At 39.1% G+C, this 16,345-nt stretch overlaps 1 protein-coding gene and 1 long non-coding RNA gene across 2 annotated transcripts; one reads left to right on the top strand and one right to left on the bottom strand.

Annotated features, from left to right (window-relative positions):
- Positions 1-1,605: 1,605 nt before the first annotated feature.
- Positions 1,606-7,984, bottom strand: alas1 (aminolevulinate, delta-, synthase 1). Its single transcript, XM_073875744.1, has 10 exons — positions 7,823-7,984; positions 6,128-6,339; positions 5,308-5,484; positions 5,124-5,222; positions 4,820-5,036; positions 4,235-4,419; positions 3,909-4,088; positions 3,653-3,817; positions 2,394-2,657; positions 1,606-2,133 (listed from the first exon to the last, which is right to left on the bottom strand). Exons 2-10 carry the CDS (start codon positions 6,321-6,323, stop codon positions 1,952-1,954), a joined length of 1,665 nt encoding a protein of 554 aa, XP_073731845.1. The 5' UTR covers positions 6,324-6,339; positions 7,823-7,984; the 3' UTR covers positions 1,606-1,951.
- Positions 7,985-9,250: 1,266 nt separating this feature from the next.
- Positions 9,251-10,803, top strand: LOC141369434 (uncharacterized). The gene is made up of 2 exons (XR_012373111.1): positions 9,251-10,116; positions 10,580-10,803. It is a non-coding gene; the product is annotated as an uncharacterized lncRNA (long non-coding RNA).
- The last annotated feature ends 5,542 nt before the right edge of the window (positions 10,804-16,345 follow it).

The raw sequence follows: 16,345 nt of genomic DNA, 5'->3' as shown, positions 1-16,345 counted from the left end.
ACTTTTTTAGGAGTCTAATTGCCCCTTCATATTCTTGTGGCTTTTGCATGTTGTGTGTTGTGTGCATTTCTCCTGGTCTTCTCTGTATTGTTCTGATTGACAATGCCATCTTTACCCCTTGTAAAGTGTTTTTCACTTCTCTGAACATCGTAAAGGGTTTTTTTTTATCATGGAGAGGATAATGTGATCATCCACCACTTTTCTCTTATTTCAACATTCAGGATTTTTTTGTTGCTAAGCTTACCAGTGTGTTTTTTTTTAGTCAGAATGTACCAAATTGTTGATCTGGCATCCACTAGTTTTATCTGACTGATTTTTTAAACCAAAATATGGTCTGTATCACTTGCATGAGATCTCCCTGAACCAGATGACATGTGTTCAGAGCCACAGCTTCCAAATGCAAATGCCTCATTTCAATCACCTCCAGACCTTTGACATCTGTCAATCATGAGGAAATTATTTAATAAATAGACCAAATACCTGTCCGTAAAAGAGCTTTTAAGTCAACTATCCCATTACTTTGGCCTCTTTAAAAGGAGGAGCCACATAACTTGTAACTCCCAAACCCATCATCTAATTTTGATGTGAATAGTCTGTACATTAAGCCCATATTAACTATATAACTGTTTTGAATGTTTTGGTAAACAGCTTAAGTAACAAAACTTGTTAGAGTGTCTAAATATATATGGACTTATTTAACTTTTGACTCATCTATAACACTGGAATGGCCAGCCCAGTCTCATGGAAAAGCGTATAAATAACATGAACTGTGAAAACTCGTGCAATACATAAGACAAATTCCAATTTTGCGTGCATATGATACGCCAGTTCTTCCTGTTCACTTAATACAGCACATCTTTTTGGGTCGTTTTGTGTTTCTCAATTTTTTACCCTTGTCGCTTGGGTTTGGGGCTAGAGCAAGTTTTTGTTACATAAAGGGGTGGTTTCCCAGACAGGTATTAGACTAGTCCTAGACTAAAATATACATGGGCTGGTCCAAACTGAAAACAACTTGCATGGACATATCTTAAAATACATCAGTGCCCTTTGTTTTGCCTCAAAATGCACACAAGTAATGTTTTTAGTAAGGCAACTAGTTATATTTCCTAATTAAACTAAGGCCTAGTCCTGGCTTAAGCTAATCCCAGTCCGGGAAACCGCCCCAAAATGACATCCAAACCCCAGTTGTACCCCAACTCCAAGCGACCATGGCTTAAAAAGCTATATATAAATGACATCCTAAAGCAAATCTCAAATCTAACCCAAACCCGAGCGAAAATGGTTAAAAAATCAGAAAGAAATTGAGAAACCAATACGTAATGGACACAAAAGATGCGCCGTATTAAGTAAACAGGAAGGACTGGCGTATTATATGCAGGCATAATTGGAATTTAGCGTATGTATTGCATGAGGCTCCACACTTTGTGCCATTTATACGCATCTCTATGAGACTAGGCTCAACATATTCATATTATTCTAGATATTTCCCAGATATTTAATGAATGTATGTTTCATTTACTAAAAACATCTTTCAAATATAAACATTTTACACTAAATATATCATATGTATTATAAAGTTTCTATTAAGAAAACACATACACAAAATCAAATTTTCTATAGATTTATTTTCTCATACAGGATCTGATGTACATGGAACAGAGATAATTTATAGTACGTCAGACGCTATCTGTGAGGAATGCATAATGCTGGATGAAGGCGGGCGTTAACCACAGGCCAATATGGGTTGGCTGAGTCCCCTGAAGTAGCCTTTCTCCCTCTCGCTCATCACCTCAAAATGCAGCGGCTGCCGACACAAGTTACACTCGGCGGAAGTGTGTGGCTTCAGCTCTAGACCCACCTCCTTCCAGGTCTGGGTTAGCTTATCTGGGATGGAAGAAGAAAGCCATTGATTATTAAAGTGAACAACATATTAGCTAAATAAATGTTTTGTTCAATCAAACTTATCGACAAAGTATTTCATCATCTGTGGCGTGTGATGTGGTGTTGGGGCGATCCGGAGGAGCTCTTCTCCACGTGCCACGGTGGGGTAGTTAATGGCCTGGACATAGATGTTGTAGCGACTCATCATTATGTCACAGACCTCTGTGTTCTTCTCTGCATCTGCAACTCTGAATATAAGCATTTATATATTAGTGTGCATTTCATGGTAAAGCTTTGCAAAAACTTTATTGTACTAACTTCAATTATATATTCTAGGGATGCACCAAAACAATACTTCGAAAGACATCTACCGATAGATACTGATTTTTGCGCTTTACTTCATATTGTGTGTGTATGTATATATATATATATATATAAAACAGTGATTTTGTATGAAAATATCACAGTCCTGTGAATGACAGTCAGTATTGAGCAGTATCTACGTACTCTGACGGGAATAATGTGACTGGGGCAGTGGACTACAGGCAGGCCGGTATCCATCAGCATCTGACGCAAAAGCTTAACGTTACGCTGATGCTTGCGTCTCAGTGCTCGACCTTCTTCACTCTTTAGGATCTGAATGGACTCGCGGGCACCGGCAAGCAGCATGGGTGGTAGGGATGTAGTGAAAATAAAGCCAGCAGCATAGGAACGGACCGTGTCGACTAAGGCGTTGGTACTGGCAATGTAGCCTCCAACACACCCAAAGGCTTTACCTGTGAAATTAAAGTAAAGGAGACATTAGAGAAAGTGTCTATTTACTGCATAACATTTACCAGTTTAAAAAAACCTTAACTGGCACTGTCCTGTGTGTGGGACATGTACATTTTTATTTATATCAACAAAATATATATATTGTTGGAAAGGTCTAAAAATGTAGTTTTAAAACCTTTTAGCAGTAATAATGATGCAGTGACAGTCATTTATTAATTTGTGACAAGAGTATGCAGCAAACCATTGACACCTAGTGGTCATTTCTGGTAAAACCATTTAAAAGTGTAACACAAACCTCATTTTTTTGTGATAATTGTATGTATAAAATATTAACTGCATTATTTTTTATTTTTTACAATAAATGTAAACTAGTATAACTTGAATATTTCCACTTCCAGATACTTCCGTAAAAACTTCAGAGTGTCTTCTTTAAAACAAGAGTTATATTAATTTGAAGGTATGCCAAGTAAGGGGTTAAAACCTTTTACTGAAAAAATCTGGTCATTTTGCTTGCAAATTCAGTCAGCCAATCAGTCTCAATCACTCATACGTGCATTTTCTCTACAAATCTGCTTGAATGATTCACTAAATGAGCTGAAAACATTGTGAACATTTTACAATATCACTATTTAATATATAATTATTTATCGCATGTTGAACAAGAAATTGAAAGTGTTTTAAGAAGAAAATGATGATCAACTAAAACACTCCAAATGCAATTTAGGTAATCTCGATCAGACTGAAAAAGCCTTCAAGAGTCTTCAGAGGGAATTCAATAAGAGCAAAGCAGGAGCACTAAGGAGCACTTGTTGCTAGGCAACAAGACAGCAGCTTCTGTTCCACGAATATTCACTAGAGCATTGAGTGACAAAACCAGACATCCTCCGTCACGTACACAGTCCTGGCCTCAATTCAAAACTAACAAACAGCGCTATACCAAGAGATAAACATTTTTCTGAAAGGTCACAATTGATATACGAAGAGAGACCATTCTCACCGAGCGTTCCCGAGACGATGTCCATCTTGTGCATAACACCGTCCCGATCTCCAATGCCACCCCCTCTGCTTCCGTACAGTCCCACCGCATGAACCTCATCCACAAAGGTGATAGCACCAAACTCGTGAGCGACATCGCACATCTCCTCCAGTGGACACACAGCACCTAACACAACAAACAAGAGTCGCCATTAACTACCCGAAGTCACGGGTGTAATCTCAAGCTCACCAAGCCTAACAAAGAGGTCCTTACTAACCATCCATTGAGTGCACGGTCTCAAAGGCGACAATCTTTGGAGTAGATGGGTCAGATTTCACCAGAAGCTCTCGCAAATGGTTGGCGTCATTGTGACGGAAGATAAACTTCTTGGCGCCGCTGTTCCTGATGCCCTGTATCATCGAGGCATGGTTGCCTGCATCTGAGTAGATCTCACAACCTGATCAGAGAACGCATATCAGAAATCTGAATAGAAACAAGTCATGTTTGCATACCAAACCCCCTCAAGGTCCCTTTGCAAGCACACTGTGACATTATTTATGTGACAAAATGCACGTTGTTCAAATGCGTGATGAAAATACTTACCAGGCAGCATTTTTGCCAATGTAAAGAGTGTGGAGTCATTGGCCACGAAGCAGGAGGTAAACAACAAAGCAGCGTCTTTTCCGTGAAGATCTGCAAGCTCGTGCTCCAGGTCCACGTGAAACTTACTCGTCCCGGATATATTTCGAGTTCCTCCAGCTCCCGAACCATGCTTTTGTAAAGTGTCCCTGTCGAAAGAGAACACAGGAAGCTGTTAATCCAGAAAGTGAATCTCAAAATATCAAGATTATCAAAAAGTATTTGGTCAAAATTGAGTTAAGGGTTGAAATGGGCTTTGTGAGATCTGTTGTGTCTTGTGACAAAGTCTCCTGGTTCATTTTTGTCACATTTCAGAGAAACGTGTGTGCCAAAATTGCCGTAACATGTTTGACTGGCTGGTGTGAAAAACTTTAAGGGCATTTTTCTCGATTTCAGTGTTTGCTTAACCTTTGTAGGGCAGTATAAGTCTGTCCCTAACTGTCATAATGCAACAAAACAATAGGGCTTTCTCACACATTTTTTTTCTTCAGATATCTGGTGAAATATGACACTGAGAGCTTCTTGAAAGGTTTCAAAACATTTGCTTACATTACAGCTTGCGCAACTCGTGGATGGCGGCTCATGCCGAGATAGTCATTGCTGCACCACACCGAGACGTTCCTCTTGAAGGACTCTGTATAATCGTCTCCCATCGGGAACTCGGTAGCTCTTCGGTTTACAGTTTTAAACACACGGTATGTGTGATCGTTCTTTTTGGCCTCGATTTTCTTCTCGAAAAACTCATCGTAACGAAAGTTGGAGACGGCTGCAAGAGAAGAACACAAGGTATTTCAAAATGGGAAGTGCTACTGGGTTTCAGTTTCCACATTTCAAGCTAAACATAAACCATTACCCTTGGGCATGTTCTCCTGCAGCAAATGAGAGACACTAGTGGGGCGCTGTTTCATCAGCTTCCTCATAAGGTTCCCTCCAACCTTGGTGTCTTGGACATCTAAAAAAAAACAAAAAACAGATCACCTTTAAATGTCAAGCTTTGTATAAAGCTCCAAAAGCAGTGAAATGCTTTTCTTACAAACCTTTGGACACGGTGCGTATTTCTGAGACGTCTTCCTGGAGTGCCATGCTAACTTCCCGAACCACACCGCTGTTCTTCTGGCCCATTTCTGCAGCCAGGAAGGGACATTTAGAGGCTCCTGCTTGACCCGCTGGAGGCATGGGGTGGCCAACAGGCATTTTGGGGTCATCTTTTGGCTCTAATTTAAGGAGTAAAGAGGAAACTTTTAGTAAAGTTTGTAATGGTTAGGTTGGAAATGGCAAAACTAACTATACCTTTCTACCTCTACGCTTTTTAGCATAGTGCATTGAATACCTAACGCAATTTACTATAATGCAATGCGCTCAACATTAGCATCTATAATCAAATAAAAAAAATGGTGCAACATCCACTGTAACTTTTTTTCACAACTATCATTATTTAACTGAACTACCAAGCTACTAAATTTGACACAAAACAATAGATGATAACTAGAAGCAAACTTAATGTTGTCACATAACAAATTATAACTTTTAATCTCTTAGAAATGTAATAAATAATAAACAGAACAATGTACACCAGTGTTCCCCAAATCTTACCCTGGAGGGCCAGAGCACTGAAGAGTTTAGCTCCAACCCTGATCAAACACACCTGAGCAAGCTAATCAAGCTCTTCATGATCACTAGAAAATCACAGGTGGGTAAGTTTGATTAGGGTTGGACCTAAACTCTGTAGTGCTCCGGCCCTCCAGGGTAAGATTTGGGGAACACTGATGTACACCATGCATTATTCAGTAAGAAAGCCAGTTTTCCTTCCACACTGTAGAGCAAGACCATAAACAAGCAACGGTTTAAAGCACTGACCCTCACTGGTCGGGGTTGTATTTTCGACCTTCTGAAAGCTGGCAGACGACGTGCAGACAGAACGAACCAATGGCCTTGAAGCAAGGTCCATCATGACAGGACACTTCACTGCGTACGCTACCAAGGACTTTCTAGCCTGCTGCAGGAAAGTTTGGGGGACACGAGACAGGAATGGGCAGCGAATGATGGCGTCCATGATTGATTGTCCAAGCCTGAAACAAAATGAAGCAAAGAGGTTATATAGTGGTAATAACAATGTAGCCAATGATCACAAATTATTTATACTTGTGACCCTGACTGTGAAATCCTGACTAAAGTCTCATAATCGAATGATGAGATTATGAGCATCAACGTTTAATTTCAATATCTGACATGATCTTACTCAGTCAATATTAAAGATATAGAGGTTATATTTTAACAGAATATTCTTGTTTACATCATGTAGGGTTACGTGATTTTATGTAATAAATCAGGAAAAAAAAACTTTAGCTGGGTTTTCACAGACAGAGTGATAAATAAGTATTGTGACTAATCCACTGAAAACAATGCAGTCGCTTCAACAAACACTTTAGTTTTTGGAAAGAGTTGAACATGACTCTGAAAATCCACACCAAAAATGCAACAAAAACACAAAAGTTTTTTCTTTCTGTGACATGAAAGTCATATTTAGCAGCTTCTGAACTTCTTATATGGCCAATCTGCTTAGAGAAATCCAACATCAAACCGATGAAAGGCCCTATTGATTTTGATAGTAGGAAAAATAATACTATGGAAGTGAATGGGGCTTATGAATGGTTTGGCCACAAACATTTCTCAAAATATATCTTCCTTAGTGTTCAACAGCACAAAGAAATGCATACATGAGAGCAAATAAATGATTTTTGGGTGAACTATCCCTTTAAACGTCTTGAACAAGAACAAGGGATTAAGTTGTCTTGCAGGGATTTAATCACAACAAGCCCTGAACGTAAAGCACTACACAAAGCAACCCTCAAGAAAATGATTATATGAAAATCCCACCAAAACTAATGCTGATCACAATAAAAACTGTCAGTATAGGTGTCTAACCCTCTGGACGAGCAAGTGCTAAATCTTTTCATTAATGTGAACATAATATAGGAAATATGAAGGACGCTATACAAAAACTTTAAATTACGCACATTAACGCAAAGATCCAGGAAACCCTATCAAACTGGAACAGAGGTCAATCATGAAAAGATAGTTGAACACACAACCCAATACACATTTGTCATGTGCCAAACTAACTACACCAAGCCTAAAAAACAGGGTGTATTCACATTATGTGAGGCTTTCATGTCCTAAAACTTTCCGTGAAGATTATTTAAGGATTTAAGATTTGTGTAATAATAAAACTGTGCCTGCTAAAACATTCATCAACGTTATAAGTCTAAAACTCTTAATGATGAAAGAAAATCCAGTGAGTGTAAAGATCATACAAGCAAAGGACACTTCAAAACACCGGGTTAGTATGACAACTGTATCGTGATAAAACAAATACTAAACTAAATGTACTCTAAATGTAATTGTTGACTTTAAAATAATATAAAGTCAACAATAAAAGTATACATTGTTGACTTTATATAATGTACATAATTACGTTCCCATAAGGAAATGGACTAAGTTACATGTATGCTAATACCTGCAGTAGCCCGAATGAAAATCAAAACTACTCACCTTAGTTTTATTCGTGGCTATTCCGTCTTCTAACGAGTTGTGACCGTCACGGTGTTAGTAAATAAGAGTTTATCGTACGTGGCCTGTTTTAGGTTTAGCGATGAGCGCGTGTTTTCGTTATCCTGCACTGAGGACGAACGAGAGGGCGAATGCACGGACGGGAGGTTATATGAAAGCACCGCACGAACAGTTATCGCGAGATTTACTCAAGTATCTGACGTCATGTCAAATGCATCCGGAAAACACGTCCATTTCCTTCCTCGAAACATTTTTTATTAATGCCGTAAATAGGAACAAAACACTAAGAAAATATCCATTCAAAGTAAAACAAAAAGGTTAAACTATAACAAACCAGGAACAGAACACACAATAATAAATAACAAAAGAAAATTGCGCCACTTCATGTAACAGTAGGAGATTGCATTCCTACCTGTTCAACTGAAGACAGCTTGAAATCATTTCAAAAGGTGAAAAATATCATTCGAAGTCAGACTATATCATTTAATGAATGTGAAACGTTCTCAATAAGATTATCAATTGTATAATATATACAATTCCATGATCATTGAAGTATGTTATCCATTTTTGTATCCACGCAGTGGGCAAATAAATCAATTAATCATTAAAACATAAGGTTGAAGGGCATTAAAGTATAATAACGCTTTAATAATATTTTTTAGAAGTGACTACTTAATTCTTTATATATGTTGCATTTATGAAAAACGAAAATAGAGAAATGTATGACATCTAGCGGCCACTCCTTTACATTACATAAATAATGAGCGAGACTTTTGTGCATGATAGATCAATGTTGCAGTAATGGTTAATTGCCACATTTACAACACAATAATTAACACGGTAAACACGGTTTGGTTTCCACAAGAAGTTTATTATTCAGTTATGATGCTTAAAGAAAAAAAGGCATATGGATAAGATATCTGCAGAACATTGCAAGTAGGAAACTATATCCTCTATCCTATTTAGTTCATAGCTTGATATTTTACCAGATTCTTTTTTATCTGTAATGCTAGTTCCTATTATTAAAGAAAAAGCTGGTAAAATAAATAGCATGGATAATTACTGGCCTTATACCACGGGTCTGTTGAATGCTATATTTTGATTGACTGAGAATGTTCCATGGGTGTTGATTATTTTTTTCTGTAAACCACACACCTAACCTGTCAAATGTCTTAAAAAATAGGCACCAGAGCAATGTTTGTGGTAACCATGGTGTAAGAGGAATAATTGACTCCGGTCCTATGAATAATTTGAAAATAATGCACACCTGCGGTGTAACCACCTTGGTTGTGCATTAGTTTCTTATAATTCAACGGCCCATCGTCAATTATTCCTTACATAACCTTGCCCAGCACCTTGTCCAAGATTTTATTGAATAAGATGGGACATTTTATTCTTACTTCTGACAGCCAATTTGGTTTTAAACTAAAACATGGCACTGATGTGTATTTTTGCTTTAAGACTTTTATAATAGTCATAACTACACAATGTTTATCTTTTATTGACTCCTCTAGAGTTTTATTGCTTAAAATGTTAACATACATAAAAGAAGCCAAGCTAATATAAAAAATGTAATAAATAAATATTAAAATTGAGGCTATTAATAGAATGTGCTTTGGCAGGCAACTGAACTCACAGACTCTGTCTGGGCAGACACACGTGCGTTGTTGTGGTTACGCGTCTGGATGGAACTTAACTTCCGTTCTCTGTTTGTTTAATGGTCTGACTAGAGGCTAAACTGAACTCTGGACAAAGACCATGTCGAAAATAACCACAAGAAGGAAGGGAACGAAGAGGTCACGTCCTGTCGCTGCGGCTTGCTGTACCGCTGGCTGGGTCTCATAGGCTCTACTTCTCCTCGAAAAACCTGATTATGCAGTTCACCTGCTGCCTATTTATACCTGCATGGCGGGGCGGTGTGAGCAGATAAAAATACTGCATTCAAACATTCATTGGCTCTTTTACATACCCTCAAAGCAAATTGGTTCCACTAAGCGAGGTCCCAATACATCGGTCATTGACGTGACGTCTCTGTTCCCTTCGTTGACCGACGTATTCACCTTACGACAACAAGGGCGGCGCCATTGCGCTCATTTTGTCAACGTTCTTCCGGCTGCATAGACGATGAGCAGCTGAGGCAGTGACTGAAGGCTACGTGTTAAGCTTAAAAAGCTCACTCGAGCGCCTTTATGTTTCTTTCTTACCAATTTTAAGCCAACTACGATGTTCCGGTAACTTTAAACCGCGCCGGGTGTTGAAAAGGTGGCCAGTTTCAGGTAAGCTATCTTAGCTAACTTTGTGCTCATTCGCCTAAAGTTAGATTTGTGAAGTCCGTTCTACAAATACACTTAAGATCAGCAACGTTAGTTTATAAAATGCAACTATCTGAATGGTTTTAATTGTCCACCTATATTTTTATATTTACGATAGTACAACGAGAAATTATAGTACATTACATTCTTACAGCAGCCCACGTGATTCCTACAAGTTACTGAGATTTCAGATAATAGAATGTCACTTCATTTCTCATTCAGATATTGATAATGACCTATTAAACAACGTATTATTTAACACTGAAGTTAAAGGTTGTGTGTATAATGTTACTGTCTCTTTTTAATGCATCTCTCTCTTACACACTGTTCTGTTTAAGTATGGGTGCCATTTATATATTAATTCTCATGATGCAAGTTTATTTTAAATACTAACATAAAAATGTTTATGGCTATATTGTTTTCACAGATGCATTGATGTGTAGTGATGCAGTGGACAACTGTGAGGATGATACAATCAACATGTTCCTAAACTGTGATGCAGAAACACAATGGGAGGATCCATCCGTCTCTGACCACAACTACACTTTAAAATCACAACTCAACCTGAAGCAACCTACATCTGATATGAGAAAACAATGGTGCAGTTTCCCTGACAGGGCTTATCCTGGTCCCAGGCTAAAATGCATATTTGAGCTACAATAATTTAAAAACACCTTGTACTGACATACCTCAACATATATAAGTGCCATTGTTTTGTCACAAGATGTGCACCAGTCTTGTTTTTTTGTAGGGTTTGTTTGTAAAAACTAAAATGTCCTAATATAATTAAATAATTAAATTAGTCCTGTAAACTAGAGGTCTACACGGGTCCAAAAATTCCTACCCGAACCCGATCAGACCCGTAAATGTGCTACACTGAACCGACCCGGACCCGTCTGTTGTTTTGAAAGCTGGACCCGGAACCGACCCGGACCCGTCTATTATTTAAAAGCTGGACCCGGATCCGACGCGGACCCGTCTATTATTTAAAAGCTGGACCCGAACCCGTCCGGGAAGAAACAGACCCGACCGGCAAATATTCTTTATCTAAATGTTATTAATAAGTCAATAAACAAGTAGCGAAAATTAAACTTTTTGTCTTACCCATAACGTTTGAAGTTAGTCTTCTCCCTCCTTGTACCTGACTGTGTGTGATGCACAATCCTTATTTCCAAGAAAGTTCCATCCATGTTATTCCTCTCTTGACGATTGAAATGTTTAATGCTTATTCCAGCTTTAAAAGTCCACTTTGTTGTGTATCGGGTCAACTTGCTTAATAATGTTTGCCCATTTGGATTATAATAACTGTTAAGAATTCTCTGACGTAGCAGGGTGGGAGGAGCTATGTCTCCACAGCTGCATTAAATTGTTAATTAGTGGCTCTTTGTTCAGTGTGACATCCAACAGCACATGGGGAGATTCAGAGTTGATGAGTCCTTGAATTTGTAAGTTTGTTGTATTATTTCTTTAAATATATATGCAAGTAATTTAATGTTTAGTAGTATTGTTTGTCTATATTTGTAATCTGTGTAATTGATTAATTATGTGTTTAAATTGTAAAATGTTTGTTTGTTTTAGAAACCATACAACTCTGGTCTCATGATTGCTTGACTGACGATAAAATGTTAAGGAACTGGATTATTTGGAGCTTCTGTGTTTTAATGGGCACACCATCCTGGTAACACTTTGCCTGAACTAGCTTCTATCCTTATCAGTAATTTATATGGTCCTTCGAGCCGGATAGGTTGCTAGGATGGAGAAAGATGATGTTGTGAGACCTAAACGGACAGTTAGACCTCCTAAATGGCATCAAGATTATGAACTCACTCAGCCAAGCGTACCAGCTTGCACACAAAGACCAACGTCTGCTGATCATGTGTCTGTGGAGATGACAGAAGGAGCTTCCATATCTGATACTAGAGCTGAGATGAGAATTCTGTCTGAGGATGTGCAACAAATAAAGGGAATGTTATCAGAACTGGGACAGTCAATGAGAGCTATGCAACTAAGAGGCCAAAGTTCTTCCTTTTCTATTAGTTCTGATTGCAGTTCTACTAAAGCATCTCCTGTTGTTCACCAGACTAAGGTGGATGATATTAATAAAGTTCCTCTTGCCCTTGAATTGGGTGAATGTCTAAGACAACATGAAGCAAATAGAGATATTGATCCATCTACATTACCTCCTCGACTTAGTAGACAAAGTACTTTCCCTCTTCCACCACGATCTATGTTGCCTACACCATTGCCACCAGATGGAAGAGTATCATTAGAGACTGGTTCCTCACAATGTCCTAATTTACCTATGTTAAATTAGTCTGCTAATTCTGTTCACTTAAGGTCACAGCTTTCAGAGAATCCTGTTGTCGCAAGTACGAGTCAAGTTCAGTTTGGTAAAGGTCTCCCTTGGCCATCTTTACATCAACAGCCATTAAATCCAGTTTATCTGTGTAATGATCAAGCAATACAGAGCTATGGGCCTAGTTCTAGTCAGATGCAGAGTAATGCATGTTTTCCATGGATGCTCCCAAACTATCCTGCCCCCTTTCCTCCTCCTGTATTGTATCCACCTTATGGTTCATTTGTCCATCCAAGCCATGCTTTTCCAATGTCGGTACCCTCATATAGTCAAGCTCCTTTTATGCCACCAACTCAGATTACAGCAGGTGCTCCCTTTCAGGGGCTTCCACAAATGGCTACTAGTAGTAATACTCCCCTACCTCAGATGTTGTCAGGTCCTCCACCAACAGTCCAAATTGGACATTCAAATGCAAGTCAACCTATATCAGCTTATGTTCAGTCATCTTCAGCACTGGGCCCTCCTAGAGTCTCTGCGGTAGAAAGACCATCATTTCCGTATTTCAAAACTGATGATCCTCAAGAATTTGCAATGCTGAATATGGCCTTGAGAAATTTGCTGCCAGTTGAGGAAACTGAACAATATAAATATCATATTCTTTTGGATCACTTAAAGTTGGATGCTGCTCGTCATTTAGCCCTTGCATATGCTCATGATCCTCAGCCTTACACTACTGCCCTAAAAGCCCTCCAAAGAAAATATGGTCAGCCTCAACACCTAGTGCTACGGGAGATAGCTTTTATTCAGAGCTTACCAGTCATTCGTTCTGGGGATTCTACTGGATTCAGTCAGTTTGCACTACGAGTGCAGGCCTTAGTAGGCATGCTTCAGTCATGGGGGCAGAATGAAGGAGCAAATGAATTGGCATGTGCTTCTCATGTTCACCAACTATTAAGTAAACTTCCAGCAAATCATGTGTCCAACTTTGCTAGACATGCTCGAGCTGTTCGGCCAGATGTTCCTTATAATTTAGTGGATTTTGCAAAATGGCTAGAGGAGGAAGCAGAATGCCAAAGCTTGGTGGTTCAAGTATCTGACCAGTCTAAAGGAGCAACAAAGTTTCAAAGTAGAGATGGGAGACCACTGAAATCTTTATCTTCTACAGCTACCTTCTTGCAGGGTATTAATCAGGAGGGAAATGGGAAGCCCTATGGAATAGTTAATCAATCTAACAATTCAAATAGCAAGCAACTAGTAGAACCCCAAAACTTTTGTGCCTTCTGTGGTAGAACCCATCATTTGAATCAGTGTCCTGAGTTCTTACAGTTTGATGTAAATGCAAAGAGAAAATGGATCTTGGATAACAATCGTTGTTGGAGATGTGGACGGAAACATCATTCTTCTAACTGTAATTTGAGGAGAGATTGTCCATCCTGTAAAGAATGTCATTTAGCAGTCCTGCAAGAAGTTAATGCTTATAAACCTGACTCTGGCATATTCTACTTAAGCAAACCAAGTGGCCTAAATTCTGTGCTTTTGAAGGTGGTGAAAGTCATTCTGAGTGCTCAAGGGAAGACTTTAGAAACGTATGCAATTCTTGATGATGGTTCAGAAAAGACCATGCTTTTGTCTCCTGCTGCTGAGATGCTGGGCCTGAATGGGGCGGCTGAGTGCTTGAAGGTGCGAACGATTCGACAAGGTATTGAAGAGATTGATGGAGCTAATGTTACCTTTTCTGTCTCTCCAGCAACTTTGAAGCACAAAAAATATCAGATCAAGGCAGCATTCACAGCCAAGATGTTGGACTTACCTGAACAGACTTATCCCATCCATAGTCTTCAACGTTGTTATCAACATATTAAAGACATCCCTCTTGAAGAGTTCCATCAAGTTAAGCCTCTGTTACTTATAGGTGCAGATCATCCCCATTTGTTATGTTCTACTGAAAGAGTGGTGCTAGGCCCTCCCGGAAGCCCAGCTGCATTGCATACTCGTCTAGGATGGGTATTACAAGGACCCATTCCATTAGTGCAAAAGACAAGCTCTGTTTCTCAATGTCACTTCTTAGCTTCTTCATCTATGGATCCGCTACAGATGGATGTAGAAAAAATGTGGCACATGAATGTAATTCCATATGTCCAGATGTCAAAGAATACTCATAGGTCAAGGCAAGATCAAGAGGCCCTTGAGTGTTTGGAAAAGAGAACAGAACGAGTTGAGGTAAATGGGATGACAAGATCTATTACTCTCTTGCGTTGCACTAAACATGCCCCCAAGGAATTCCACACCAGTGGTGAATCCAGTCGGGATGCTGCACCTGAAGAATCCAGTCAGGATGCTGCACCTGAATAATCCAGTCAGGATGCTGCACCTGAAGAATCCAGTCAGGATGCTGCACCTGAAGAATCCAGTCAGGATGCTGCACCTGAAGAATCCAGTCAGGATGCTGCACCTGAAGAATCCAGTCAGGATGCTGCACCTGAAGAATCCAGTCAGGATGCTGCACCTGAAGAATCCAGTCAGGATGCTGCACCTGAAGAATCCAGTCAGGATGCTGCACCTGAATAATCCAGTCAGGATGCTGCACCTGAAGAATCCAGTCAGGATGCTGCACCTGAAGAATCTCCTATTGTTTTGCATCTGAAGAATCTAATTACAAAAGTTTTAATTCAGATTCTGATACTCTCATACATAGGAAATGGAGGCATAGCCAAGTTATCATTGACAGATTTTGGGCAAGCTTTATTAGAGACTATATCTACTTGGTTTACAGACTCGCCAGAAGTGGAAGGAGGATGGAAAGCCTATTCTGTGCAATGCTGTAGTGATGGTAGTTGATCCTCAACTCCCACGAGGGCTTTGGCCTATAGGAACTGTCACAAAGGTCCTACCAAGTTCTGATGGTAGAGTAAGAGTTGTGAATGTACTGATTGATGGTAAACACTATGTACGTCCAGTCAGTCGTTTGGTAGTTCTAAATGAGTATTCAAATGATTTGTGACTGTTTAGAATTCTATGGGCAAATATGTTTACATATTTGGGGGCGGCTGTTAAGAATTCTCTGACGTAGCAGGGTGGGAGGAGCTATGTCTCCACAGCTGCATTAAATTGTTAATTAGTGGCTCTTTGTTCAGTGTGACATCCAACAGCACATGGGGAGATTCAGAGTTGATGAGTCCTTGAATTTGTAAGTTTGTTGTATTATTTCTTTAAATATATATGCAAGTAATTTAATGTTTAGTAGTATTGTTTGTCTATATTTGTAATCTGTGTAATTGATTAATTATGTGTTTAAATTGTAAAATGTTTGTTTGTTTTAGAAACCATACAACTCTGGTCTCATGATTGCTTGAGAGACAATAAAATGTTAAGGAACTGGATTATTTGGAGCTTCTGTGTTTTAATGGGCACACCATCCTGGTAACACTTTGCCTGAACTAGCTTCTATCCTTATCAGTAATTTATAATAACGATTGCTCGTTCGGTGTCATAGCTGCTTTCGTTAGCTTTACTTTGCTATCATCTCTGTGCTCTTTGAGCAGAGTCGCGAAAACTTTAGATATAACAGCAAGACGGTCAATTTATAATATTATTATAAAAATTATAGAAGTCACGTCAGTGCAAAATGCGCGGTACGGTGGAATAGGTCCCGCCTTCTAAATAAAATAGCCAATTGTCAAAGGTAAAGTCATTGCGTCTCACTGCAGAAGCTCCTGACTGGTAGCCAGAGAAACATTACAAGAGCGCATGCGCGTTAGCTGCCTGGTTGGAGCAACCAAATATAAACTTTTTAACGCAACTTTAGCGTCATAGAAAAAATGTATGCGACAGTTCATCTAAGTTTTTGTTGCTGGATAAATATTTTATTTAAATGTGAGTGTGTGTTCTCCGAGTCCG

Source organism: Misgurnus anguillicaudatus, chromosome 14 (genome assembly GCF_027580225.2).
Source record: "Misgurnus anguillicaudatus chromosome 14, ASM2758022v2, whole genome shotgun sequence".
NCBI lineage: Eukaryota > Metazoa > Chordata > Actinopteri > Cypriniformes > Cobitidae > Misgurnus > Misgurnus anguillicaudatus.
Note: the sequence above shows the minus strand (reverse complement) of the source record. Positions and strands in the feature narration are given on the sequence as shown.

Bases quoted from the DNA above. Each gene is read 5' to 3' on its own strand.
- alas1 (XM_073875744.1), bottom strand. From the start codon at position 6,323: ATGGACGCCATCATTCGCTGCCCATTCCTGTCTCGTGTCCCCCAAACT. The intron at 5,037-5,123 runs GTAATGGTTTAT...CTTCTCTTGCAG, and splicing joins GCAGGAGAACATGCCCAAGG to CCGTCTCCAACTTTCGTTAC. The intron at 4,089-4,234 runs GTAAGTATTTTC...TTCTCTGATCAG, and splicing joins ATTGGCAAAAATGCTGCCTG to GTTGTGAGATCTACTCAGAT.